At 60.4% G+C, this 24,360-nt stretch overlaps 1 protein-coding gene across 3 annotated transcripts in view; it reads left to right on the top strand.

Annotated features, from left to right (window-relative positions):
- Positions 1-21,460, top strand: part of KIF21B (kinesin family member 21B) — a 49,373-nt gene extending 27,913 nt beyond the window's left edge. Inside the window, exons 18-35 of one of the 3 annotated variants that reach the window (XM_045536034.1) lie at positions 53-285; positions 440-587; positions 779-973; positions 1,067-1,168; positions 2,236-2,401; positions 2,574-2,625; positions 2,811-2,868; positions 3,618-3,823; positions 3,901-3,975; positions 5,694-5,807; positions 7,551-7,589; positions 9,617-9,753; positions 10,617-10,797; positions 13,504-13,668; positions 13,978-14,095; positions 14,887-15,057; positions 15,620-15,819; positions 16,863-21,460. In XM_045536034.1, coding sequence (XP_045391990.1) covers positions 53-285; positions 440-587; positions 779-973; positions 1,067-1,168; positions 2,236-2,401; positions 2,574-2,625; positions 2,811-2,868; positions 3,618-3,823; positions 3,901-3,975; positions 5,694-5,807; positions 7,551-7,589; positions 9,617-9,753; positions 10,617-10,797; positions 13,504-13,668; positions 13,978-14,095; positions 14,887-15,057; positions 15,620-15,819; positions 16,863-16,920 — 2,418 coding nt within the window. In that variant the 3' untranslated portion in view covers positions 16,921-21,460. Of the gene's footprint in view, positions 1-52; positions 286-439; positions 588-778; positions 974-1,066; positions 1,169-2,235; positions 2,402-2,573; positions 2,626-2,810; positions 2,869-3,617; positions 3,824-3,900; positions 3,976-5,693; positions 5,808-7,550; positions 7,590-9,616; positions 9,754-10,616; positions 10,798-11,355; positions 11,588-13,503; positions 13,669-13,977; positions 14,096-14,886; positions 15,058-15,619; positions 15,820-16,862 lie in introns of those variants that run through there. The other 2 variants (XM_045536035.1, XM_045536036.1) reach the window with 2 other exon arrangements.
- The last annotated feature ends 2,900 nt before the right edge of the window (positions 21,461-24,360 follow it).

Below are 24,360 nucleotides of genomic sequence, written 5' to 3'. Positions count from 1 at the left end.
GCCCTGCTTACTGGCTTCCTCGTCTCTTGCCACGCCCACCCTCGCCCCCCAGGTCTCTGCGCTGAGGCGCCTGGCCAAGCCCATGTCTGAGCGGGCGGCGGGGCGTGCAGGCCTGAAGCCTCCCATGCTGGACTCCGGGGCCGAGGTGTCGGCCAGCACCACTTCCTCAGAGGCCGAATCCGGGGCCCGCTCTGTCTCCAGCATCGTGCGCCAGTGGAACCGCAAAATCAACCACTTCCTGGGAGACCACCCGGCACCCACCGTCAATGGCACCCGCCCTGCCCGGTGAGGACGCCCTCTGGCCTGTGTGGGCAGGGGTGGGAATGCAGGGGCAGGACTGGGAGAGGGAAACTCGGGGGCGGGGGGTTCCAGGTCCCCGTGGCTGCCAGCTCCGGGCAGGGGCTCTGTGGAGTCCCACCCAACCCTCTTTGTCTCCCAGCAAGAAGTTCCAGAAGAAAGGGGCCAGCCAGAGCTTCAGCAAGGCTGCCAGGCTCAAGTGGCAGTCCCTGGAGCGGCGGATCATCGACATTGTCATGCAGAGGATGACCATTGTCAACCTGGAGGCCGACATGGAGCGCCTCATCAAGGTGGGTGGGCCCTTCCTTCCCGCTCCTCCACCTGTCGTCCTCTGTCACCTCTGACTTCAGATTTCTCCCCATCTCCTTCCCCCACTCCGGAATCCAGAGGTGCCGGGGGACCCCACGGGCCGGCCTGGGGTGGGAGCTAAGGGCAAGTGAGGCTGGGCGGCTCCCTGAGGCCTCTCCTCCACCCCCCCCAGAAAAGGGAGGAGCTGTTCCTCCTGCAGGAGGCGCTGCGGAGGAAGCGGGAGCGGCTGCAGGCCGAGAGCCCCGAGGAGGAGAAGGGGCTGCAGGAGCTGGCCGAGGAGATCGAGGTGCTGGCGGCCAACATCGACTACATCAACGACAGCATCACCGACTGCCAGGCCACCATCGTGCAGCTGGAGGAGACCAAGGTCCCTGCGAGGCTGGGCCTGCCGGGGCGGAGGTGGGAGAGAGGGGTGGCAGGGACAGCCCCGGTGACGGGGACCTGTGCCTCCCGGTCCTAGGAGGAGCTGGACTCCACAGACACATCAGTGGTCATCAGCTCCTGCTCCCTGGCCGAAGCCCGACTCCTGCTGGACAATTTCCTCAAGGCGTCCATTGACAAGGTGAGCCAGCAGCTCACCTGGGCACGGGCCCCTGGGCACGGGGCCTCCACAGTACACCTGGTAGTGAAGCCCATAGGCCGGACTCCTCCTCAGCTGTGCCTCACGGGCCAGGGCGGATTCTGCAGCTGTGATGCCGGCACACGGCAGGGCCAAGGTTTGGACCCTGCGTGTCTGGTCTGGGCCTGGGCACAGCGGCCCTGGGCTTGCGTCTGCTGGAGCTGGAGGGAGAAGCGTGTGTGTGGGAGAGGTAGGGGAATGGGAGACAGACAGACAGACCACAGTCCACCCAGGAGCGTTTACGCCAAAACATCAGCTGTCCCGTGGGCTGCTGTCTCTCCCCCTGACAGAGGGCTGGCCAGGGGCTGTGCTGCCTCCCCTCCTGGGGCCTGTGGTCTCTGGGGACAGACTCCACGCAGTGTGCATGGGTGTCGGGCGAGGAGGTGGGAGACTCTGCCCTCCTGACTCCTCCGTGTCCCCAGTGGGCTCCTCAGCTCTGCTCTGTGTCTGGGGACGGTGTTAGTTTGCTGGGCTGCCGTAACAGTGTTAACATCACCGACTGGGAGGCTTGAACGACAGAGATTTATTTTCTCACAGTTCTGGAAACCGGGAAGCCCAAGATCAAGGTGTCGGCAGGGCTGACCCCTGAGGCCTCTCTCCTTGGCTATAAATGGCCACCTCTACCCCGTTGTGTCTTCCCGTGGTCTTTCCTCTGTGCCTGTCTGTGTCCTAATCTTCTCTTCTTGTAAGACACCAGCCATATTGTGTCAGGGCCACCCCTATGACCTATCTCCAAATATTGTCACATTCTGAGGTTCGGGGCATTAGAGCTTCAACATGTGAGCTTTGGGGGGACACACTCCGCCCATAACAGGGTGTGTCCTAGGGTGACCTGCACGGATGTGGGCATATGGGAACTAAGGGGGCTGGGGTGCATCTCAGGTCCGTGACAGGTGCACGGGTGATGCCCGGGAGCCGGAATGGATCCCAGCCGTCCTGTGGGAGCAGGTCGTGTGGGCTGGGGCTCCGCAGCCCAGGAGGGTGACCGAGGCCCTGCTCCCTGCCCCCAGGGGCTGCAGGTGGCGCAGAAGGAGGCCCAGATCCGGCTGCTGGAGGGCCGGCTGAGGCAGACAGACATGGCGGGCTCCTCCCAGAACCACCTGCTGCTGGACGCCCTGCGCGAGAAGGCCGAGGCGCACCCCGAGCTGCAGGCGCTCATTTACAACGTGCAGCAGGGTACGGGGGCGCGGCGGGGGCTCCGCTGTCCTGGGCACTCCAGTGCTCTCCGGCTCTGACCCCGGGGAGGACCTCGCTTCCCCAGAAGCCCCGGTGGGAGCCCAGTGGGCGAGATGCTGGAGGGAGGCTGTCACCCCCGCAGGGCCTCAGTCCCCCTCCCTGCCTCCCACAGAGAACGGCTACGCCAGCACTGACGAGGAGATCTCGGAGTTCTCCGAGGGGAGGTGAGTTTCCAAGCTGGCGTGAGAGGCTGGCTCGCAGCCTGTACCTGGGCTGGTGGGAGGCGTTGCCACAGGGGCCCAGGGCTGAGCCTGGCTTTGGGGGCATTTTGGGACCCACAAGTCTTTAAGTCCCAGAGAGCAAGTGCATAGGATATCAAGATCCTGAGTTCTCTTCGCTTCTTCCTCAGCTTCTCCCAGTCATTCACCATGAAAGGCTCCACCAGCCATGATGATTTCAAGTTCAAGGTGAGCCCCACTGGAAGTCAGGCAGGAGGTGCAGCAGGGCCAGCCTCCCCACAGCCTGGCCCCCCCGGCCTGTGGCTCTGCCCTACTGCTGGCCTTGAACCCTGTTGCATCCGGCTGGGACTGAGGGGCTGCCCAGCTATGTGGCCTGCTGCAGCCCATTCTCTCTGAGGTGGGTGGACGGTAAGAGAGGTACCAGAGCCACTGCTGGCCTCTGTCCACTCTGTCTGGCAGTGTCACCGTAGCCAGGGGCCCTGCTCTCAGAAACCTGCTTCCCCACCTGTGGCTCTGCCTCGTGCTCTGTCTGGTCGCCTTGCGTGCAGGTAGCTGGCTCAGTAGGATGGGAGTCAACAGTTAGGGAGTTCACTTAACAGGGAGTGGTTAGTTACTAGACTGAACCAAGATGCAGGAGTTATTAGAGAATGGGGAAAAAACTCCAGACTGGGAACGGTAAATTATGCATAGTGTTAGGATATGCTGATTAGTTGGTGACCAGCAAACAGGTGGTCGGGGCATGCTGTGTGTGCGTACTCCTGCTGAGTGAACCAATTTCAGCCGCTGCGGGTGCTGCGGAAGCCTTGGGAGGTTAGCCGTGGCGCACAGACGTCTCTGGGAGGTGACTGCCTAGATCCTCCTGTCAGCGCCTCTCCCTCAGGCCGAGGCAGCACCGTTTCCCTCGTTAGACCTTCCCTGGTTCCCCCTTTACGTGCCACCCCGTTTGAGTAGTTGTCCGCCCCGTCCTCCCTCTCCAGGGCGAGCCCAAGCTCTCTGCCCAGATGAAGGCTGTGTCGGCTGAGTGCCTGGGTCCCCCTCTGGACATCTCCACCAAGAACATCACCAAGTCCTTGGCCTCCCTCGTCGAGATCAAGGAGGACGGAGTGGGCTTCTCCGTCCGAGACCCCTACCACCGGGACAAGGTCTCGCGCACCGTCAGCCTGCCCACCCGGGGCAGCACTTTGTAAGGACGGGAGCCCGCGGTGTGAGTCAGGGTGGGCCTGGAGTCGGGCCCGGGCCTCACCGGACCCTCTGTTCCAGCCCCCGGCAGTCTCGAGGCGCAGAGACGTCCCCTCTGACGAGAAGGAAGTCATATGATCGAGGACAGCCCATCAGGTGAGAGCATGTTCTAGAATCTGTTCCGGAGTCACTGCTGGCGTAGTCCTTGGGTGCACGAATAGCTGTGACGTTCCTCTCTGTGGATCAATCAACACTTTTTAATCTGGGCCAGTGTGACTAAGCCATTCAGCCTCACCCTCTGGTCCCTTCCCCATCCTGGCAGGTGTGATCTCCGTAGGGCACCTTGAACTGGGTGGTCAAGCCAGATGCCACCATGAAAACTGCGTGCTTGCCTGCACTCAATGTAGGTGGCTTTGTAGTGGCTTAGTTTAGTCATTGCACTGATGTGCTTCAGCCTCTTTTGTGACCATAGGTTGTTGGGAGCATCAGGTCTTTTTAAGGCCTTGTCATGAGAGGGGAGTGTAGAAATTCAAAGAAAAACCAGAGAGATCAATGGAGGGAAGTCGCTAGCTGGTCGGCCACACGTGGGGCTGTCCGCTCAGAGCCTCTGCACGTCACAGCATGGCTCTTAGGGTGTCCTGGTGCGTGCATTTAACTTCCAGAGGTTGGGTGGCCTTCCCCAGTGCACGCAGATGAGTAGTGGGGGAGCAGGTGACCTCTTGCCTGTCTTGGTGGGAGGCAGGAGGGGGACTTGCTCAAGCTCCCAGCCCTCCCTCCTCCCCAGAGCCAGGGAAGATGCCCCCCGGCCAGTGGTTTGCAGAGTGGTCTTGGTGGGGAGGAGTTGCCAGAACATCTGCGTGCTTGGAGCCTCCCAGACTGTCACTTCCCCTGTGCCCTGCGAGGACACACTGAAGCTGCAGCCTGAGGGATTCAGGCCAAACTCACGATGGAGTCTCCAAAGGGAGGGAGGACTTAGGCTGAACCTAGTGACATCTTTCCACAGAGAGGCCTCTCGGAGTGTGGGGACGGGGAGTGTATCCTTCCTTCCCTGGAGTCGATTCTCGTCATGTGCAGTAGTTACGTTCTGCAGAGTCGGCACAAACGCTGAATCACTGAGTCCTGAACCGTCGCTCCCAGGAAAAATACAGGATTCAGTTCCTTTGAGCCTCTGGCCACGACATTTTTATCAACTAACCAATATATAACCTCGTATTATGAGTTTCTGTTTAGAGACACCTCATTTAATATGTATTGTTGATTCATTAACATTGAACTCACGGCCAAGGGCGCTGCTACTCGTGCCTGAACGAAGCTCCTCGTTCCTCTTCTCCGCAAGGCACGTCACAGCCGTCCTGCACTCGGGGCACCAGGCGGCACTTCAGCGCTGTGCCTGGGGGCCATTTTAAACAGTGAAATCACCAACAAAAAGCAGAAAAATGCACAGTAGCCTCGCACCTAGTAGGCCATGCAGGGGACATGTGTTCACAGTAGGGGAGCCGAATCGAGCCTGAGCATCTCCTCGTCCAGCCTCAGCTGGGGACACGCAGATCGAGCGACTCACATTTTTATGCTGTTCTGCGTGTGTCCAGGAATGACCACAGAGGCACACGTGTTGAGCTGGGGATTGCAAATGCCTTTTAACAAGTAGGTGAATTCCCACATATGTGATCTGTGAAGATGAGGATGGATTTTCAAAAACAGCACCCAGGAGCTTAGTTGGGGGCTGAGCCCCATGCTGGGCTCCAAGATGACAGTGCAGCAGGCCCTGCCCTGCGGGCCTCGCTCCCGAGGCAGAAGGTGGGAGCCCAGTTCCAGGTGTGGGCCTGTGGGCAGGGGGTGGGCACTAACAGGCTGCCCTCCGCCCGCCCCACCAGGTCCACGGACGTGGGATTCACGCCCCCGTCGTCCCCTCCCACTCGGCCCCGCAACGACCGCAACGTCTTCTCTCGTCTCACCAGCAATCAGAGCCAGGGATCCGCACTGGACAAGTAAGCGGGGTGGGCGGGGAGGGCACCTGGGTGCCAGAGGGAGCCTGTGGCTGGTCCTTGCTGGAGGGGGGCTGGGGCGGTGGCAGACCCCAGCCCTGCTCTTCCCGCCCCTCTGAGAGCCGAGGCTCTGACCCCATCTCCTGGCATCTCTGTCCTTTTTGTACCGACCATGGGCCCTCCCATCCCCCGAGCATGCTGGGCCCTCAGCAGAGGGCAGGAAGGAAGCCCCAGGGATTGGGGCTGGGACAGTGCGGGGTAGGAGTGGCCGTGTGGGGCAGGCAGGCAGAGGGCTCTCCACAGCTGTCCCTTTAGTCTGCCTCTGCTGACTGTGATTCTTCTCCGAAGCCCCTCCCTTCAGCTTCAGCCACTCGATGTCTGACCACAATATTTCACACAAGGCCCCAGCGGTCCCTGTGAACTGTCCCAGCAGAAAGAGACCCCAGGTTACCTTCACCTGGCAGGTCTGGGTCACCCTGTCTCCCCAGCTCCCGCTGCGACGCTCTCCTACTAATGGCGCAATTTCTGTTAACAGCAGCCCCTGCATTCAGCAGGTGCCCTCGCCTTGCCTGACAACCCGCTTTCATACCTGTGACTCCACTTGACCTGTAAATCGGCCACAAGCGTGGCCTTGCCCGTTTTACATAAGAGGAAATGAGGCTCAAAGAGAGGCCAAGGACGTGCACCTAGAAAGTGGCGGGGCGGGGCCCAGGGCCTGGGGCTTCCACCTCTGCCCGCCCTGCCTTGGGAAGGGAGGGACCCCGTCCTCTGTGTGCTCCTCTGTGCTTGGCCCACCCTGGCCCTCTCCCGCTCTCTGCAGCCCCCAGATGGCTCCTCTCTTGGCTCCCTCAAAGTTCCCGTACCCAAGGGGCAGTGGTGCCGTATCCTGCGGGGGAGCCCCGAGCTAGAAAGTGCTTGTCCTTGTATCTGGAGCCTGATGTGTCCTTCCCACCTCCCCGCAGAAACGCCCCTTCCTGCGTCAGAATGCAGCTCCATGAGCACTGAGCCCAGGGCTCGGAGCCTGGCAGACCCCGCACCCCAGCACCCTCCTTCCCCAAACCTACCTCCACTCAGGCTTGCGCGCTGGGGACCTGTGGCCCAAGCCAGGCCTGTCCCATGCTGTTGAAATGGACAAGTTCCCTTTCTGCAATGATTGAGGTGGGACTCTGCCCAACCCAGCCTGGTGGTCCCCCAGAGTATTCAGTCCTGTCCAGTGGCCCACGTCTCGGGCCCACGCGTGGTACAGAGCCGGCTCTAGGCAGGGTCCTAGTGGACTCCCTGGTGCAGGTGGGCTTTGCAGCTAAGTGAGCACCTGAGGGGTTGCTGGCAGAAGCCAGCTCCCAGGCAGGGGGAGGTCAGGCGTGGCTTCTTCGGCCTGGGCCAGGTGTGAGCCTTGCTGGGGCGGGGCAGGTGCCCCGGGTCGTGCAGTGGGGCATCCAGAGAGCCTGGAACCAGCACGCAGCCCCGGAACTGTCTCCCTGGGCGTGGGGCATCACTCCCAGCCTCCCCACGATCCCGCCCCACTTCCACCCTGCCAGCCTGCACCCGGGGGAGCCTCCCAGCTCCCAGGCCAGCCCGCCCCACCCCTTCCCTGCTCTCCCCGAAGGCCTCCTTCCTCTGCCTCTCTCCACTGCCCTGAGAGAATAACCTGCCCTCTGACCTCCCCGAGCTGCTGCCGCCTCTGCTGTCCCTTCGTGTGTGTCACCCTCTCGCCCCCTAATCCAGCTAATTTTCTGCCCTCCCCAGGTCTGATGACAGCGACTCCTCTTTGTCGGAGGTCCTGAGGTACACACGGAATGTCTCTCGTGTTTGGTCCCCAGCTGTCACTCTCTGCACTCTCTCTTCTCCGCCTCTGGCTGCACCGGCCCCTCCCGCCTGCACACCCTGTCCTCGTCCTCGCATGCAGCCCCTGGCTCCCCTCCCCTCCCTCAGACCCGTCCCTGCCCGGGGGTTCCTCGTCTCAGGGTGGCCGCGTGGCCTCTGACTGCACCTCGCTGGCTGGTGCTCGGGAGGGCGTGCAGTTGCTTGTCGAGAGCCCTGTCCTCTTCTCCCTCCCCGCCTGGGCAGGGCCTGGGCAGCATGGATGCCTGCGGGCTGGGCTGGGCCGAGCTCTGCTGCACGACCAAAGGCCTGGGGGCCGCGAGGCCGCTGCTCCTTGGAGGAGCACCAGTGGCTGTGCTCAGGGCTCTTGTCACTCACTCGGCTTGTGCCAGGGGCTGAGCTCCTCAGACCTGGGCTCTGGGAGGGGCATCGAGGGGACAGTGCCCCTGCCCACACGTCCTGGCACACACATGTGCGGGTACTCCCCTACCCTCGTCTGGGGGTGGTCAGAGCTGGTTCTCCCCAGTGACCCAGCACAGCACCCCGCAGCCAGGGGCAGGTCTCGGGACCTGGTGGGCCTGCGCCCCGCCAAGCAAAGGGCCCCTCATGGACCGAGAGCGTCTCGCTGTCCCGGCAGCCTCTCTGCCCTTGCGCCTCAGGGCAGGGTGTTGACATTCTGGTTGCCCCCTGCGGGCCCGAGGCTTTGCCACTGTGAGGTGTTGGCCAGCCTGCCAAGCTCTCTTCGAAGGGAATGTCCCTCTGACATGGTCCCACGGCAGTCTTGGGCTCCTTCCCCAGCCACATGGCTAGGCCATGCCAGTGTCACACTGGCGCTGGGGCAGCTTGGGGAGCTGTGTGTGTGTGTGTGTGTGTGTGTGTGTGTGTGTGTGTGTGTGAGAGAGAGAGAGAGAGAGAGAGAGAGAGAGGGAGACAGAGACAGAGAGAGAGAGGGAGACACCTGGCTGGCAGCTGGGTGTGTCCGGCTGTCCCCGGGGATGGGCCTGCGGAGTCCATGGAGGGCTGTGCAAGGCGCCGCGTGGCTGCGACATTGGTCATTTCCGTGTACCCTTCGCCACGGCATCGCTGCAGGAGCACTGTTCTCTTTGAAAAAGAACTAGGATATATTTTCGGACATAATTCAGCCGTGGCTCATCCCAAAAGACCCTCACTGAGGAAAAAGTCTTTACTCCCAGAACCTGCAGCTGGCTGGCGTAGCAAACCCTCACACGTTCGGATCCACCTCGTTCCGGCCTCAGTGCGTCCCGGGGAGCAGGGGTTGCTACTCCAGGTCCACATAGCCTCGTTCCAGGGAGGCCCCGGACATCCTAACCCAGAGCTGAGCTGGGGTCCTTTGGCCCTTTGTAAATGGCAGACAGAGGTCTGACCTGCTGGTCCACAAGGGGCCGTGGGTAGGGAGTGTGTGTGCGCGTCTGCAGGTCTCTCTGCCTGGGAGGCACCAGCCCCAGCGGCTGTCCCCGGCAGGTGATACAGTGGGATCAGGGTGCTCAGCGGGGACAGCCTGAGCACCCTCCCCTCGCTGCACCCCTCCCTCACGCTTGGGTCACTGAAGCAGCAGCAGCTACTGATGGGAGCTGCAGGGACAGTTCCAGCACTTGGGCCTCTGCCCTGCCCAGCAGGGGCCAGGGTGCATTTGTGTCAGGGTCTGGGCCAGGCAGTGTCAGACAGCAACCCGCCGTGGGCGGGGCCGGCGCCCCCTGCTCCTTCCAGCCGTGCTCAGCACGGGGCTCGCTCCCGGCAGTGCCCAGGGTGGCGACTGACAGATTGCCGTAGGAGTCAAGCCCTCCCCGCCCCACGCAGCCCATCGCCGGCTCAGACCTTGGTGGAGTTTGGCTGGAGTCCCTGGGGTTTCCGTCATTAGGCCCTCGTCCCATCTCTGCCCTGTCCCCTTTCGCCCATGTACCTTGATCACCCTGGCCAGTGTCCCCTGGTTGACCGGCACGCCCTCCCCTCTCTCCCTCTCTCCCGGGAAGGGGCATCATCTCGCCTGTCGGAGGAGCCAAGGGTGCGCGGACAGCCCCGCTGCAGTGTGTCTCCGTGGCCGAGGGCCACACCAAGCCCATCCTCTGCCTGGACGCCACGGATGAGTTGCTCTTCACAGGGTCCAAAGGTGCGTGGAACCCCAACTGGCCAGGCTCGGTTAGGGTTTCCTTTGTCAGAGTAGCCTGTGCGGGAGATAAGAACACAGCCCCCAGGAGGTGAGGCTTGGGGGTCAGCTTACTCTCTCCCCTTGTCTCCTGCCTGGGCTCCAGGCGCTCCTCCCACGCACCCCCGCGTCCCCCTGCTGAGCCTTCCAGACCGCCTGAGAATATCGGGAGGCCTCTAGGGTACCCTCCTGTGCCCGCTCGTCCCACCTCCCACTGCAGTGCTGTCCTGGTCTCGCCCAGCCTCCGCCTCTCGGCCCTTCCTGTGATCGGGGCAGCAGGACCCCACAAAGCCACACTTGCTCTATCACAACAACAAAGTCACAGATTTTACCAGAAAGAACAAGCTGTGTAGACACATAACAGAAATAGGAGAAAGATCTGCGGCAGGCTGGAGGAGGGTGTCGACCTGGGTGTGCTCGGTCGTCTCCAGCCTTTCCCAGGAGACGTGCCTGCCACTGGCTCCCTCCTTCTGCCAGCTGTCACGGTAGCATTTGTAGGGACAGGCACCAAAGGCTTCAGAATTTTATTTTAGCCCGAGACACCTTGGCAGTGCTCACAGAGCTCTGGCGTTTGTAGGTTTGCTTGAGAAACTCTGATCTGAAGTTTTTCTGGCAGACGTCTCTCTCCCCTGAGTTTTTTACGAGCACAGGCACACACCTGTGAGCACACGCGTGTGTGGTTTTCTGTCCCTCAGACCTGTAGCTCTTTCCTGTAGGCCTTTGTCCGTCGCTTCCCCCAACCACGCCGGGTAGCCCGTGCTGGGGCTGCCTGGCCCCCTCCCCGGCAGCTGACGCCACTCCCCTCCCCGCGTTCCCCCGTCCCCCAGACCGCAGCTGCAAGATGTGGAACTTGGTGACGGGGCAGGAAATCGCAGCCCTGAAGGGCCACCCCAACAACGTGGTCTCCATCAAGCACTGCAGCCACTCGGGGCTAGTGTTCTCCGTGTCCACCTCCTACATCAAAGTCTGGGACATCCGGGACTCGGCCAAGTGCATCCGGACCCTCACGTGAGTACTGCCTGCTTCCCGGCGGTGGCGGCCACGGGCTGGGCACGTGCAGGTGCTTCCCTGCTCAGGTGACCCCCCAAGCACAGCACAGCCTGGCTACATGGCCACAAAGGCCCTTACCAGCCCATAACCTTGGCTTGATTCTGGGGGACGAGGTGAGACCCTGTGATTGGGGACAGTGTCTGGGGCAGCAGCGTGGGGGAGCCTCTGACCCGCCCTGCTCATGCCCACGTCCCAGCCTGCAGGCGCTGCTGGCCTCTGCCTGTGTAGGTGACCACGCAGACGTGGCCCCGAGGTCCCCTGCCCCTGACAGTGTCCGGCAGACAGAACCAAGTCCAGGAGCCCCACACAACCAAATGGCTTTTTAGCAAAAGTCGTGCTTCAGCCTCATGCGTAGGCTACAGTGTGTTATTTAATTTGATGCTAAACACATTGACTGCCACACTAGAAAAAAACATTTTTCCTTGGGGCCATGGTGTTTTATTACAAAAATAGAACAAAAACTTTGAAAACAAAACAATCCTTTCTAATTGAATGAAAAATTTGTTTGTTTTGAAGGATAATGTTTATTTTAAAAAATTGTACCGCACTGATCATGACGACCAGCATACGCACGACAATGGCTTTTCTCCTGGGTGTTAACACTGCAGTATGTTTGCACTCTGAGATGTTTCCACAGGACCAAGAACGTCAGAGACTAAAGATCCCAGATGAAAGTGAACACTAATGATTCTGGTGTCCTCCCCGTAGAATTTAAACCCCTTATGAAACAGTGGCATTAACGTAACGTCACATAGTTAAGGAGAATGAAGTTATCTTAGAAGTAGGTGGCATGAATTTATGCTTCCTTGCACTTTCATCTTTAGTTTTTATAACTTATGTCCACCCTGGCTAAAGTACAATCATACAAGACACCGTAGATAATTTCTGTGCTACTATTGCACGAGTTCAGTGATTTTACTTTAAAAAAAAAATCAAACCACCATCAAAATAAAGCAGTAAATAAAAGTGAATTTCAGATTATTTGCAAAGTGCAGTGCTTATTTGTCTAATACAGACTCAAACTTAAATACTATATTTATAATTTCCAAACTTATGCAATAAAATTAACATTTTTATATATGGGTTTTGTTGAAAGAATTGTATTTTGCAATCAACAAGGGATAGTTATTTTTAAAGAGGTGTGGTTACAGCTCCACGTATCTGTAGTAAAGACAGAACCACATGGTATTAAATCTGCTCTGAGTAACCCAAGGTGCAGAATTTTGACAGATATCAAAATTATCATAGTCTAATCATAAAGCTTCAACCCCTGAGATTAGTTTTTAGAGAATCAATGTGCTGTTGACTGCTTATTTCAATAACCTTTTCTTTTTATGACTATCTGCAAACTAACCCTTTTTTAAATTGTGCCTCACCGATATTTTCAAACTTGACCTCTTAACTTCTGTGTCCCCACCTGTGGCCTCTGAGGCAACACAAGTCTGCCTTCATAAAAACAGTAGGGACTTTAACCTTTCAGTGACAGTTTTTAAATCTGTAAACTCAATAATCACGTGCTTTAGCCCAGTAACTGTAAAAACGCTGAGATTTCAGCATTTAAAGCCAGAATCTCTTGGTGCTTTTTACAGTAAGCTGCTTTGGAATCTCTTTGGTATTTATCAGCCATTTGTATTTCCCTTATAAATGATAAAAGCATACATTTAAAATAATTTTTAAGGTTAAATGTTCTAGGGCTCTTATCAGCACAGCAAGTCTCATCTCCTGGTAAGATGCTGATGGACGCAGAGGAGTGAGACTCAAGCTCCTCTCGGGTGTGAAGGCTGTCGGGCGCCGCCGTGTTCCCTTAGCTGGGGCAGCAGTGTAGCCTTTTCACCCGAGTGCCTCGTGACAGGGGTGCTACGGCCCGGCAGCGCGAGTTGCCTGCGTGCCACGCAGCTCCCCAGGTAGAGAGGCGTGTGAGTTACACATGCTTCCCAAGGCCCCGGGCTCAAAGCTGGCGAGAGTTAAATACAACTCGCATGGCAGTTAATGCGTTAAGAAGCAAACACAGGATTTTTAGGGCAGCGGAGTTACTCCGTGTGGTGCTGTGATGGCGGAGACATGTCATTGTACATTTGTCCAAAGCCACAGAACATATGTCACAACGCCCAGAGTGAACCCTAATGTAAGCAGTGCCCTTGGGCAGCGATGACGTGTCTGCGTAGGTCCATCAGTTGTGGCACATGTGCACGTTTGTGGATACGGGGCGGGGGGGCGGGGAGGCTACGCCTGCGGGGTGGGGGTCACGTGAGAAATCCCTGTATCTCAGGCTCCACGTTTCTGCGGGCCTAAAACTGTTCCTAAAGTCTTAAAAAAGCCAGCAGAATAGGTACCGTCAGCTCTTTTTACAAATGAGGGGACAGACTCAGAGAGGTTACACGATTTCCACGAGATCAGGCGCACACCCGTCCCACGACAGTCCGATGGCCTTTCCAGCCAGCGCCCAGGCTCACCACGGGCCACAGGGGACTTGTCTCTGGCGGGTGGAGTGAGTTTTCCCTTCGGTCCCATTGCTAGGAGAGGCTGTTGCTCTTTTGTCAGTCAGGGAAGACTTCCTGGAAGAAGTGGGCTGTTGGGGCTTGTCCGAGTGAGGTGTTACTGGTTTTCTGGCCCCTGTGGAGGGACTGTTTTGACCTCTGCCCTTGCCTCTCCTCCTCACGGCAGGTCCTCGGGCCAGGTGATCTCCGGCGACGCCTGCGCGGCTACGTCCACCCGCGCCATCACCAGCGCCCAGGGCGAGCACCAGATCAACCAGATCGCCCTCAGCCCCTCGGGCACCATGCTGTACGCCGCCTCGGGCAACGCCGTGCGCGTCTGGGAGCTGAGCCGGTCAGTGAGACGCCTGGGCGGGGGAGGGCCCGGCAACGTGTTGCCCAGCAACGGTTTCCAGGCCTCAGCTTGGGGTGACCCACTCAGGGTGGGCAGGGCTACGGCTGCTCCTCGTTCCCCACACTGCCGGGCTTGTGTCCCCTCCCCTGAGAATCCCGGGACATGGGGACACGTCCGTCCAGGTTCCTGATCTTGCCTTGAGATGCGAGTGCCTTGGCCAGGCCAGGCTGTTTCAGGACAGACCCGCAGCCCAGCCCAGGGTCCCCCCTAATCTGCCGCCTGCCCCCGCTGGGCCTGTCCCCACTGCAGGTTCCAGCCCATCGGCAAACTGACTGGCCACATTGGCCCTGTGATGTGCCTGACAGTCACCCAGACTGCCAGCCAGCACGACCTCGTGGTGACCGGCTCCAAGGACCACTACGTCAAGGTACCTGAGGCTGCCGCGGCTGGGACGCCAGAGGCCGGGGGGCGATCCTAGTGTTCATTCCGCCTTCCCCGTCTTTGGCCTCTGTCGCCGCGAGGTTGCTCATAAAGACTAACGAGACTTCCGGGGATCTGTGCTGGGAAATCACCCCAAAGACGGCAAGAAACTATGTGCAGAAAGTTGTCGATTGCGGGGTCACTTTGTAAATGGTGAAAAATTAGAAATAACTGAATGTTTGAGGGTAGAATAGCAGTCAAGTGAATTATGGGAAATGCACTGAACAGGACACATTGCAACTGTTAAAGTGAAAATAGGGAAACAGAAAGTATACAAACAGCACGAATTGCTCCCTCATGATGCCATTGGAAACTGCATGTTCCTGGTCAGACACCGGAAGGAAACAGGGAAGTTGCGGTGGTGGGATTATGGTGGACATTTTTATTTAAAGACAAGTAACATTACATTTAATTTATTAAAAAACAGAAGAATTATAAACCTTTCTTCTTAGCAGCTGCCTGTGCAGCTGTGGGGTCTTGAGTGATCAGCCGAGTCACCCCAGCATTGGCCTGAGTCAGGCTCCCGCCCCCCAGCCTCAGTCTCTGTGGGGGGGTGCAGACCTGAGCCCCCCGAGCCCCCCGCGTCCCCGGTGCCCTGGAGAAAGCAGCCCCTCCTGCAGGAGCCCTCACCTGCCGGGCCAGACCTCAGCTGGCTCCTCGGGCCCCCGGGGACAGCAGTGCCGCAGGCCCTGGCCTTCCCTCCTCCCTGCTCTGAGCTCCCCACGGCCCCTCCTGCAGATGTTCGAGCTGGGCGACTACGTGACAGGCACCATCGGCCCCACGCACAACTTTGAGCCCCCGCACTACGACGGCATCGAGTGCCTGTCCATCCAGGGGGACATCCTGTTCAGCGGCTCCCGGGATAATGGCATCAAGAAGTGGGACCTGGACCAGCAGGAGCTCATCCAGGTGCACCTGGGGAGCAGGGGAGAGGGTGGGCTGGGTGGGGTGGCTCCCCAGCCCAGGGGGGGCCTTGGGGCCCCAGGGCTTGGGCTCGCTGGCCCCAGGGCAGCTGGTTCCAGAGCTCCCTGAGGCTGTTCTCCAGCCTCTAACCTCTGTCTCCGCCGCCACCCCTCCCTCCCTGCAGCCTCTCCTGACGCCACTGTCTCCCCCTTTGCCACCTGCTCTCAGCAGTGGCTTTGCTCTCCGCCCCTGGGTTTGAATGTGAAGCTCAGTCACCAAATTCCCTCTCCCGGCCGCGATTACATTTTAGCCTGACCCGTTTGAGGACTGAGGGGTTCTCCAGCAGTGCAGGATCTTAGGCTTGAACCTCATGGGGGCATGGGGGCAGAAGGACCCATCTCTGGTCCCCTGAGACCCCCAGCACAGGCCACCCCAGCCTGGCTCCTGGGACCAGTGGTGCCTGCCTGCATGGTAGCAGCCCATTGCCACCAGCAAGAGGAGCCCCGGGGCAGGTCCCCTCCCTCCCTGAAACCTCCGCGGGTCCTCACCAGCCCTGATCCTCCCGCAGCAAATCCCCAACGCACACAAGGACTGGGTGTGCGCGCTGGCCTTCGTCCCCGGCCGCCCCATGCTGCTGAGCGCCTGCCGCGCGGGCGTCATCAAGGTGTGGAACGTGGACAACTTCACCCCCCTCGGTGAGATCAAGGGCCACGACAGCCCCATCAATGCCATCTGCACCAACGCCAAGCACATCTTCACAGCCTCCAGGTGGGTGCTGGGCGGAGAGTCTGCCTCTGCCCCGCCCCTCTCCCGGCACGGGCAGCGGGTGCTGGGAGGCTCAGAGCCCCCAGCTCACAGAGCAGACCCTCCTTGCCATACCGCGCCGTGCCAGCCTGCAGAGCGCCTACTGCGTGCCGGGCGCTGCGCCATGCGGGGGAGCAGGAAGGTGCTGGGCCCCAGGCCAGGGCTTGCCCGCTTCTCTCCGGGCCTCCTGCCCCTGCCGCGGCAGCCCCACCTGCTGTCTCCCGCCCAGGGCCCTCTCAGACCGCAGGCAGCCCTGCCGCCTCCCCACCACACCTCCCTCCGCCCCAGCTCTGGTCCCCGCACAGGGAGCGCCCAGGCCCTCCGTCCCACGGGATGCCACTCAGACGGCTTTCTTCTTCTCCCTTCTTGTTCCGACCTTGTCCCCTGTCCCCTCCCCGTCCCATCTCCTCCTGCCTCTCCTCTCTGCCCCTCGCTCTCTCCCCCCACAGTGACTGCCGGGTAAAGTTGTGGAATTACGTCCCTGGACTCACCCCCTGCCTTCCTCGCCGCGTCCTGGCCATAAAGGGCCGCGCCACCACCCTGCCCTGACGCCCCCTCCCCGACTCCTCTCTCATTCTTCCCTCTTTCCTTTTCCTTCTCTTTCCTCACTTCGATCTGAGCTGCTTCTTGACGGTATGAGATTATTTTACTCCTCCTCCCTACTGTCCCTGCACATGCCTGGCCCAGAGCGCACCCCGCCTGCCCTCCTGCTCCCCTCCTCCCCGAGCATGAGCAGCGGGACGGCCCGGGAGAGGGTGCCGGGGAGCAGGGGGCCGCCTGCAGGCCTGGGCAAAACAGACACCAGCACAAGGGACAGCCTGGGATAAGGATCCTGCGGGGCCTGGGAGACCGCAGCCCCCGCCCCCCGCAGTGCTCGCCCTGCAGCCCGCCTGCCCTAAGCATCGCTTGCCTCCCCCCATGTGGGGAATCGGCCCCTCCTGCACTTCTGGGGCCGCCAGCTGGGCCCACTTCCAGAGTTGACCAAGTGCTTCTTGTCCCCCACCCAGTGACCTGACGGTGAAGTTCTGGAGCGTGCGGCGCTTACCCCACAGTGGCCCACCCTAGGAGTGAGGTCGGAGGGAGCCCCCGGACCCTCGACCCCGGCAGCCTGGACAGCACAGAAGGGAAGCTGTGGCCCGGCCTGGCGGGCGCTGCCCTGGGGACAGAGGTGTGGGCCGTGGGTGCAGCCCCCTCTTCTGTCCCCCTGCCTTCCTGGGGGTACTGTTTCCCCAGCCCCTCCCCTGCTTCTCGGGAGGGGCTGGGGAGGAAATTAAGCTGTGAAGCCAAAGGGCATTATCCCGTCCCTTCCTCTCCCGGCGCCCCTCGGGCTCCCCGCCCGCTTGCCCAGCGCTGGCCACACGTCCCCTGCCGAGCCGGCCCTGCGCCTCCTCCCAGCCTCCAGCCCAGCGGGAGGTCCTGGGGGAGGGGAGGCAGCCCAGCCCCCTCGTGCCCCCATCACACCCCCGCCGTGCCCCCCAGGAGCTGGCCTCCCCCCACATTCCCAGCCTCTGGAGCCTCTGCACCTGCCTATGAGCCCAAAAACCTAGTCCTCAGGTAACCATGGAGATCAGGTGTGGGCAGCCGGGCCCTGCAGCTGACCCCTCACCCTGTGGCCACAACTAGTCCCAGTTGGCCCCGGCCATTTCCCGGGGTCCCTTTCTGATGGGCCAAGGGGGAGCTGCTAGATTCCTCTGGGGAGACGGTCAGAAATACTTCAGTTATTTATTGGTTTTTTTATTTTTATTTTTTGCTGTTGCCTCCTGGAAACTGACTTGAAGTTTCTTCCCACATGTTCTTTCCCTCAGCTCTTGGGGACCAGGGATCCCAAAGCAGGTCCGCGGCCCTGGCCCCCAGTGCCACCTCCCCTGCTTGCTCTGCAGAGGAGGGCCGTGCCCCTTCAACTCTTTGCAGCTCGGGCCTGTCCCCGACATTGCCCCTGGGGACCCGTCCCCGACACTGCCCCCGGGGACCCTTCTAGCGCACCCCCGGCCGCCAGGCCGCCTGACGCTTCAGTGCCTTCCTCCATCCTGGGCCTGGCACGTGCCGGCAGCCTCACGCCAGCCATGCCCGCGGCACCACACGTGTCTTCTCCCTCGCGGGGCCCGGCCCGCTGCCCCCGGGAAGGCGGGGAGCCCACCCCACAGCCCAGGGCCCGGGAGCCCGTCCCCCAGAGTCCTGCCTGGGTCACGCAGGAAGCAGCTTGGTGGACGTGTCCACTGGGCAGTGGCGTGGGTGGGTGGACCGCCAGCCCCTGTCCCCCCCAGTCCACCTGTGTTTTCACCCCGGCTAGGACAGGAAGTGTGTCCAGCTTCTTTCCCTCTGGTCATTCAGGAGATACGTCTCAGCCTTAAAGCTGGCACAGGGCACGGGCGCTCCCGTGTAGGAGGTTGGGGCACGGGCGCTCCCGTGTAGGAGGTTGGGGACGAAGAGGGTCTTTGCTTTCCCTCTTCCCGGGGCTGAGACGCAGCTCTGGGCAGGGTGCTAAGTCGGTGTTAGGGCGCCCCCTGTTGGGGGACTCCCGCTTGCAGGCCTGGCCTTGGGGCGCAGGGCCGAGCCTGTCCTCGTGCTTCCCCTTGCGTCACTGGTCTGGCGCGTCCTGTCGTCTGTCGGAGCCAGGAACCCGGCTCCGTTCAGAGGATGCGGTGACTTTCGGACTTTCTGGAGGTGGCTCTGTTTCTGCCCTCGGCGCCTCTGCCCTGTCGGGGCGGCTGGAGCTGCTCCGTGGGGCCCCTGGTGTGGGCGGGGTCGGAGGCCGAGTGGGGCCTGTCCCCTCCCCCGCGCCCTCCTGGGGCCCCAGAGGCGAAGGAGGCTGTCCTGCTTGGGTGCAGCCCCACCGGACGTGGGGTTAGGACACGCCCCCGGCTGCCAGGCTCCTGGAGCTGATGGTCTCGCCATGACTGGAAACCCTTCTCCCCTGGGCCACCCCCTTAGCACTCAGGAGCGACCAGCCTCTTCTCACTCCTCCTCCGTCCTCCCCGCCCGAACAGAAAGCCTGGACCTTGCAACCTGTAAGAAAGAACCGTCCGCATGACTGTTCACAAGCTATAGAAACAGTACGACTGTGCCCTGCTCCCCGGGGCCAGGGATGCCGGCCTGGGGCGACTGTCCCGTGGCTGCAGAGCGTGTTCCTGCGTGAGGTGTGAGCCGGGGCGGCGAGAGCTGCCCCTCGTCGTGGCCTGTTTTCTGCTGTTTCCGGTGGGTCAGCTACCTCATGGCGGGGCCGGCTCTGCTGTCCTGGCGAGCGTCACTGACTCTAAACTTGAAGTCCTTCGGGAGCCCTGAGCCCGTCACCCCTGAGCCCCCCAAGGTGTGCTCCATGAGCGTCGGAGTCTCTGCCCACTGTTCAGGGATGTCCCAGGTACATAGTTCGGGGCAGGCCCCCAGCTCCTCCCACTGCACAAGCGTCCCCGGTGTTGGAAGCACAAAACGGTTGTGACCGAGCACAATGGCAGGGCTCTCACGGGCAGTCGTGGCAGACCTGGACCCGGGAGCATCCTCCCGGGGGGCTCTGTCCAAAGTTAGGTTGGGGCTGCCCTTGCTCAGACCAGGGCTTGGCTCCTGGCTTGTCCTAATTCTGGGACTTGTGACTTCTGACCCCTCTGTGCGCATCCTAAGACTTGAGGCTGAGCCGCGGCAGCAAAGCCACCTCCAGAGAGTAGAGCCCTCTCGACCCCACGCCCGCGTCTTAGATGCCTGAGCACAGGCTGTGTCCCAGCCCTGTCAAGCCTGGAGCGCTTGGACCGAGATCCTGTCTCCTGGGCAGAGCCCGTCAGTGCTGTTGGGACGGAGGGGCGGGTTCCCCGGATGGACGGTGTCGCCCTGTCCACCGCGCTTGCACCGTCTCGGCACAGTCCTGCGCCAGCACCCCGCTCTCGGTATTAACCAGTTCCGTGTTTGCTCTTATGTGGGTGACTGACTCCTCCCAGGCAGCCAGAGTTCTCTAAGGCAGCGCCTGGCGTTGCCTCGGAGGTTGCCAAGGAAGGAGGACAGGCTGTGAGGCCGAGGCTGGCACACCCAAGCCTTTGAGGTGGTCAGGTGCCACCTTCAGCCCCCTGGAAAGGGGCCCCACCCCACTTCAGCCTAGGAAACCCTCCACCCTCGCCGTCCTGCCCTGCCACCTGCCTGGGGCCGGGTGGCTTGGGCAGAGGGAGGTTTAAAGCACAAAGCCACCACGGGGAAGACGCTAGCTCGCTGGGACTTTCTCGTGCCACCTGATGTGGTGGTGACACAGGCAGGTGGCTGCTGGGATGTCAGAGAACGTAATGCTTTTTGCTCTGCTCTCTCCAGCTCTTGGGGGCGTCCCCTGAAGCAGGCTGGGCAGGGAGCAGGCACACCCCCTTGGTGGTTCAGTCGCTGCCTGTGCCCGTGTGTTCTCCGCCGTGTGTGGGTGGGCAGAGCCTGCCCTGCAGGAGCAGCGAGTTCCTTCCCGCTGTGTGGCCTGTACCTGTGGTGTCTGTCCCTTTGCCATCCCCGACAGGGGACTGCTTGCTGCTCTCTGCCTAGCATGGCTTCTTGGTCGATGGCCACTGCCCCCCACAGGCCTTGCTGGGCCTGGCCCTCCTCTCCTGGCTCCCGGATCCTTCCCTGCCCTCCTATGTGCAAGAGCAGAATCTCAAAGGAAAGTTCTGTTTCTCCTTTGGCATCTTTCTTCTGTCCCCTACCCCCTGCCCATCCCCAGCACTCAGATGGTCCCGCAGCCCCACCACACCCTAGCTTAGTCCTTTGAATCCGTGTCCTGGGGGCCTTGCAGGGAAGTAGGAAGTAGAAACTGCTCCACGAACAGCTGAGGGTCAGAGAAGACCCCTGACGTGAATCGGGGCCCTGCCCCGCCTACCAGCTCTTTCCTAGCGATCCCCCTGCCCCAGCCGCAGGGTTCCGTTTGGCTCTTGCTGTCCTCGGTGCCGTGGCCAGCACAAGGTGTATATACGTTTTGTACCTGTGGCAGTTGTACATATGTATGAAAGTTATTTAAGCCTCATGCTGTACATTTCTGTTCCTAGATCGGGTGTGTGTGCTCTAAAAAGTTGTCATAAATAAAACCCAAATGACCATCGTCTGTGGAGCTGTGGCCCTGGGGGCTGCTGGTGGCCCTTCTTTGGGGTGGGAGTTTGGCGGAGATGGGTTTGTGGGGCAGGCCCCTGGGGCCGGGCCCGGCCCGATGAGAACTCGTGAGTCTGGGGCTGACCCGATTAGGCAGCAGAGCTCTGGGCGTGACCCATTCTCCTCCAGACTCCAGACCTTGCCTCCCGGGTAAATGCAGTTGTTGAAGAGTGGGCACTGGCATTGTTTGAGCACCTGCTGGATATTTCAGGCTCTGTTTGGAGCATTTTTCATTGGCTCTCCACTACCCCACGTGACAGGTGATAGTCTCGTTGTATGAGATGAGAAAAGTCTCAGGATGGGAGTGACTCATCCAGGATCACAGCTAGTAAGGACGGAGCCAGGATTTGAACCCCGACCTGCCCGGCCACAGCTCCCATTGCCTTTCACTAACGTATGACGTGGCTCTCTAGGGCCTGGAATACGCTGCACACGCACCTGCCAGACACCTTTCCCTCCCTGCCACCTACGGAGAGGAGACGTATAAAGAGCACATAAGAAAACAGCTCTGCAGTGGTTGTGACTTTTTTCTAGATCAGTGCTTTTCAGTCTTTGGAAACCCATATTCCCTCTTGGCAACCAGAAATCCCGGTCAGCTCCCGGGGATTCTGGCCACGCCCTGGGCAGGGGCCCCTGGGGGAGAATCTGCGTCTTCAGGACCAGCCAAGATCCTTTTGGAAGTTTACTTTCTGGTTTTTGCACCAGGAAGACAACAGGGTCTCTCTTTGCTTTGTTGTCCAAATGTAAAACTAAGTTGCTTCCTCAGCCTGCCCGGGTCCCTGCTGCCGTGCAGACCTGCGGCGGGGGCAGGCCGGGCGGTCGCTCGCACGGAGGGTCCTGGAGTCTGAGGGAGGCGGAGGGCACCGCAGGTGGGAGGGGAAAGGCTCCCCGAGGGAGGTCTCCTCCCGCCAGGCTTCTGGTCCTCAAACAGAAGGGCCTTGGCGAGCGAGAGGGGGACCCTGAGCCATGGAGGGAGACAGCGGGCAGAGTTGCCAACCTGCCAGCCGCCCTAGTGGGCGCAGAGCCTGCTGCCTAGGAAGCAGGTGGCTCCCCGAGGGGGGTTGATCTTGGCTGGCTGACCCAGCCCCACCCCGTGCCACTCTCCCCACCCCCCCCACAGGCCCGTGTTTTACTCAGGATCCCACCCAGCAGTGGGACAGAGCCACAGTGAACTGCAGGAAGTGACAATCCCGCATGGCCAGCTGCAGGCCAGGCGCTGGGGACCTTGTCGGGCTGACCCTGGAGGGGACCCCAGCCCACTGGCTCTTCCCTGTGACCACGCCCCTCCCCTCGCCCCGCAGAGGGTGGGGCCAAGGGCAGGCTGTTCCAGAGGCAGGTCACCTGCTCCTGGGCACACAAGGCGCTGGGGGATGGGCGGGAACGCTGAGTTAAGAGACTCTGTTTTTTACTCTTTTAATGTGGGGTGTTGTTTTTTCCCAGATTGTAAGCGTAATAGCTGCTTACTTTAGAAAATTTAGAAAACAAGAGAGTCAAGAAAAATCCCATTTAGGATATAGGCTTTGGGGCAGTTTCCAGGATACAAGGAAATGGCACTTCTCAGAACTTGACAAGGGCCATTTTTTGTCAGAGCTGGGTGGCATCTTAAAAGATCATTTTCCCAACCCTCTCAGTTTAGAAATGAAGGGGAACTGAGGCCCAGGGAGGCCGACAGAGTTGGCCAAGCTCATACTGGGACAAAGATGGCCTTGGAAGCCATTGCTGTCCGAGTGCTTGTCACCGTGGCTGGACCAAGGTGAGCGGGTGATTCGAAGGCGTGTCAGAGTAGTCTTTGAAGTGCACTATCCCAGTGCACTTGACCTGTTAATAGGTTTTTAATAAGATCTACCCTCTATCATTGCTTGTAGCAAAGCCAGGTTGCCCTTTGGGTGCCAGGAGGGAGATGTGCCTGCACCCGTGAGCCTTGTGCAGTTTCCCACGCACCTCCATCTATAAAAGGTTCAGCTGGTAAGGCCCCTAGTGACAGCTGGTGGCAGCTGATGTGGGCGCCGGAGAACAGCTCAAGGGGAGTGGGTGAGAAGAGCCTTCTGGCCAAGACAGAGATTAGCGCAGCCTTTAATGCCACTTTTGCAGCTGTTTGCAAGCATGACCGGGGGAGTCTGGCTGCCAGGCCCAGGCTGCGATAACCCTGTGAGCAGAGCAGCCACCAAGGAGCAGGAGGTACACCGGGGTGCGGAGCACGAGCAGGGGGCTCTGTGTTCGTGCCCCCGAGGGCTTGGGTGCAGGTGGCAGAGGCCAGCACTGCTGGGCAGGAGCTGGTGCAAGACACGCATCTGCCCTCTGTGCCCAAGCTCCACGCGAGTCACAGCATGTGTGCCCGGGGCGGAGCCTGCGTCTTAGGATAGTGGGTTATTGTCCTGTGAGCTTTGCCTGGGGCCGGGCTGATGGGAGGTCAGGGCTCAGTGGTGACCCCCTGGCTAGGGGTCAGGGAGGTGGTGGTTGTGGGTACAGCATGTGACTCTGGCCGGCGGACCTGGGTCAGGCTGATTCCAGCAGGGGCAGCTGGCGGCAGTCGGTGCCGACCCGGCTCACTCTCATCATCGGGGAGGAAACTGCTGGCTCTTCAGAGGAACAGTGGCCAGACTTCCGGTGTCCGGGCCTGAGTGTTGTCACCTGGGCTGTGGCTCAGGCTGTGCCAGGGAACAGCCGCAGTGGTGTCTCTGCAGAGCAGCTCTCCTCCCGGCTGTGTGGTGCCCGACTGTCCGAGCTCCCAGGATGTCGTGTGAGCCCACTCATAACCCTTCCGTAAATCACTGTCCGCTCACACTGGCCGGGGCAGATGCTGCTGCCCACCGTCAGCACACTGCCCAGCACGGCTGGGTTCCAGAATACCGCGTGTGTCCCGACGTCACTCCCCCCAGCTCGCAGTTCAGACTGGTTCAAAAGAAACTGCTCGCTCTGGCCTCGGGCCACCTGGCTGAATGAGACGAGGGCACAGAGGAGCGGGGCCGGGAGGGGCCGGCCTGGGCCCAGAGGTTTGCTGCAGAGAAGGCGGCTGGCAACCAGTTCTCCACCCGTACGGCCGAGAGCTGACACTACTGGGAAGACGATGTAACAGCTGCTTCCCCGAAAGTGCACGTTGGCCGGCGCGGTGGCTCACGCCTGTAATCCTAGCACTTTGGGAGGCCAAGCTGGGAGGATCACTTGAGGCCAGGAGTTCAAGACCAGCCTGAGCAAGAGTGAGACCCCATTTCTACAAAAAATAAAAAAAAATTAGCCTGGCATGGTCGTGCACCTACTAGGGAAGCTGAGGCTAGAGGATCCCTCGAGCCCAGAAGTTGGAGGTTGCAGTGAGCTATGGTGACACCACTGCACTCTAGCCAGGGCGACAAAGAGAGACTCTCTAAAAAAAAAAAAAGAAGTGCATGCTTTCTCCTTTTATTGTAA

This window comes from Lemur catta, chromosome 23 (assembly GCF_020740605.2).
Source record: "Lemur catta isolate mLemCat1 chromosome 23, mLemCat1.pri, whole genome shotgun sequence".
Taxonomy (NCBI): Eukaryota; Metazoa; Chordata; class Mammalia; order Primates; family Lemuridae; genus Lemur; species Lemur catta.
Note: the sequence above shows the minus strand (reverse complement) of the source record. Positions and strands in the feature narration are given on the sequence as shown.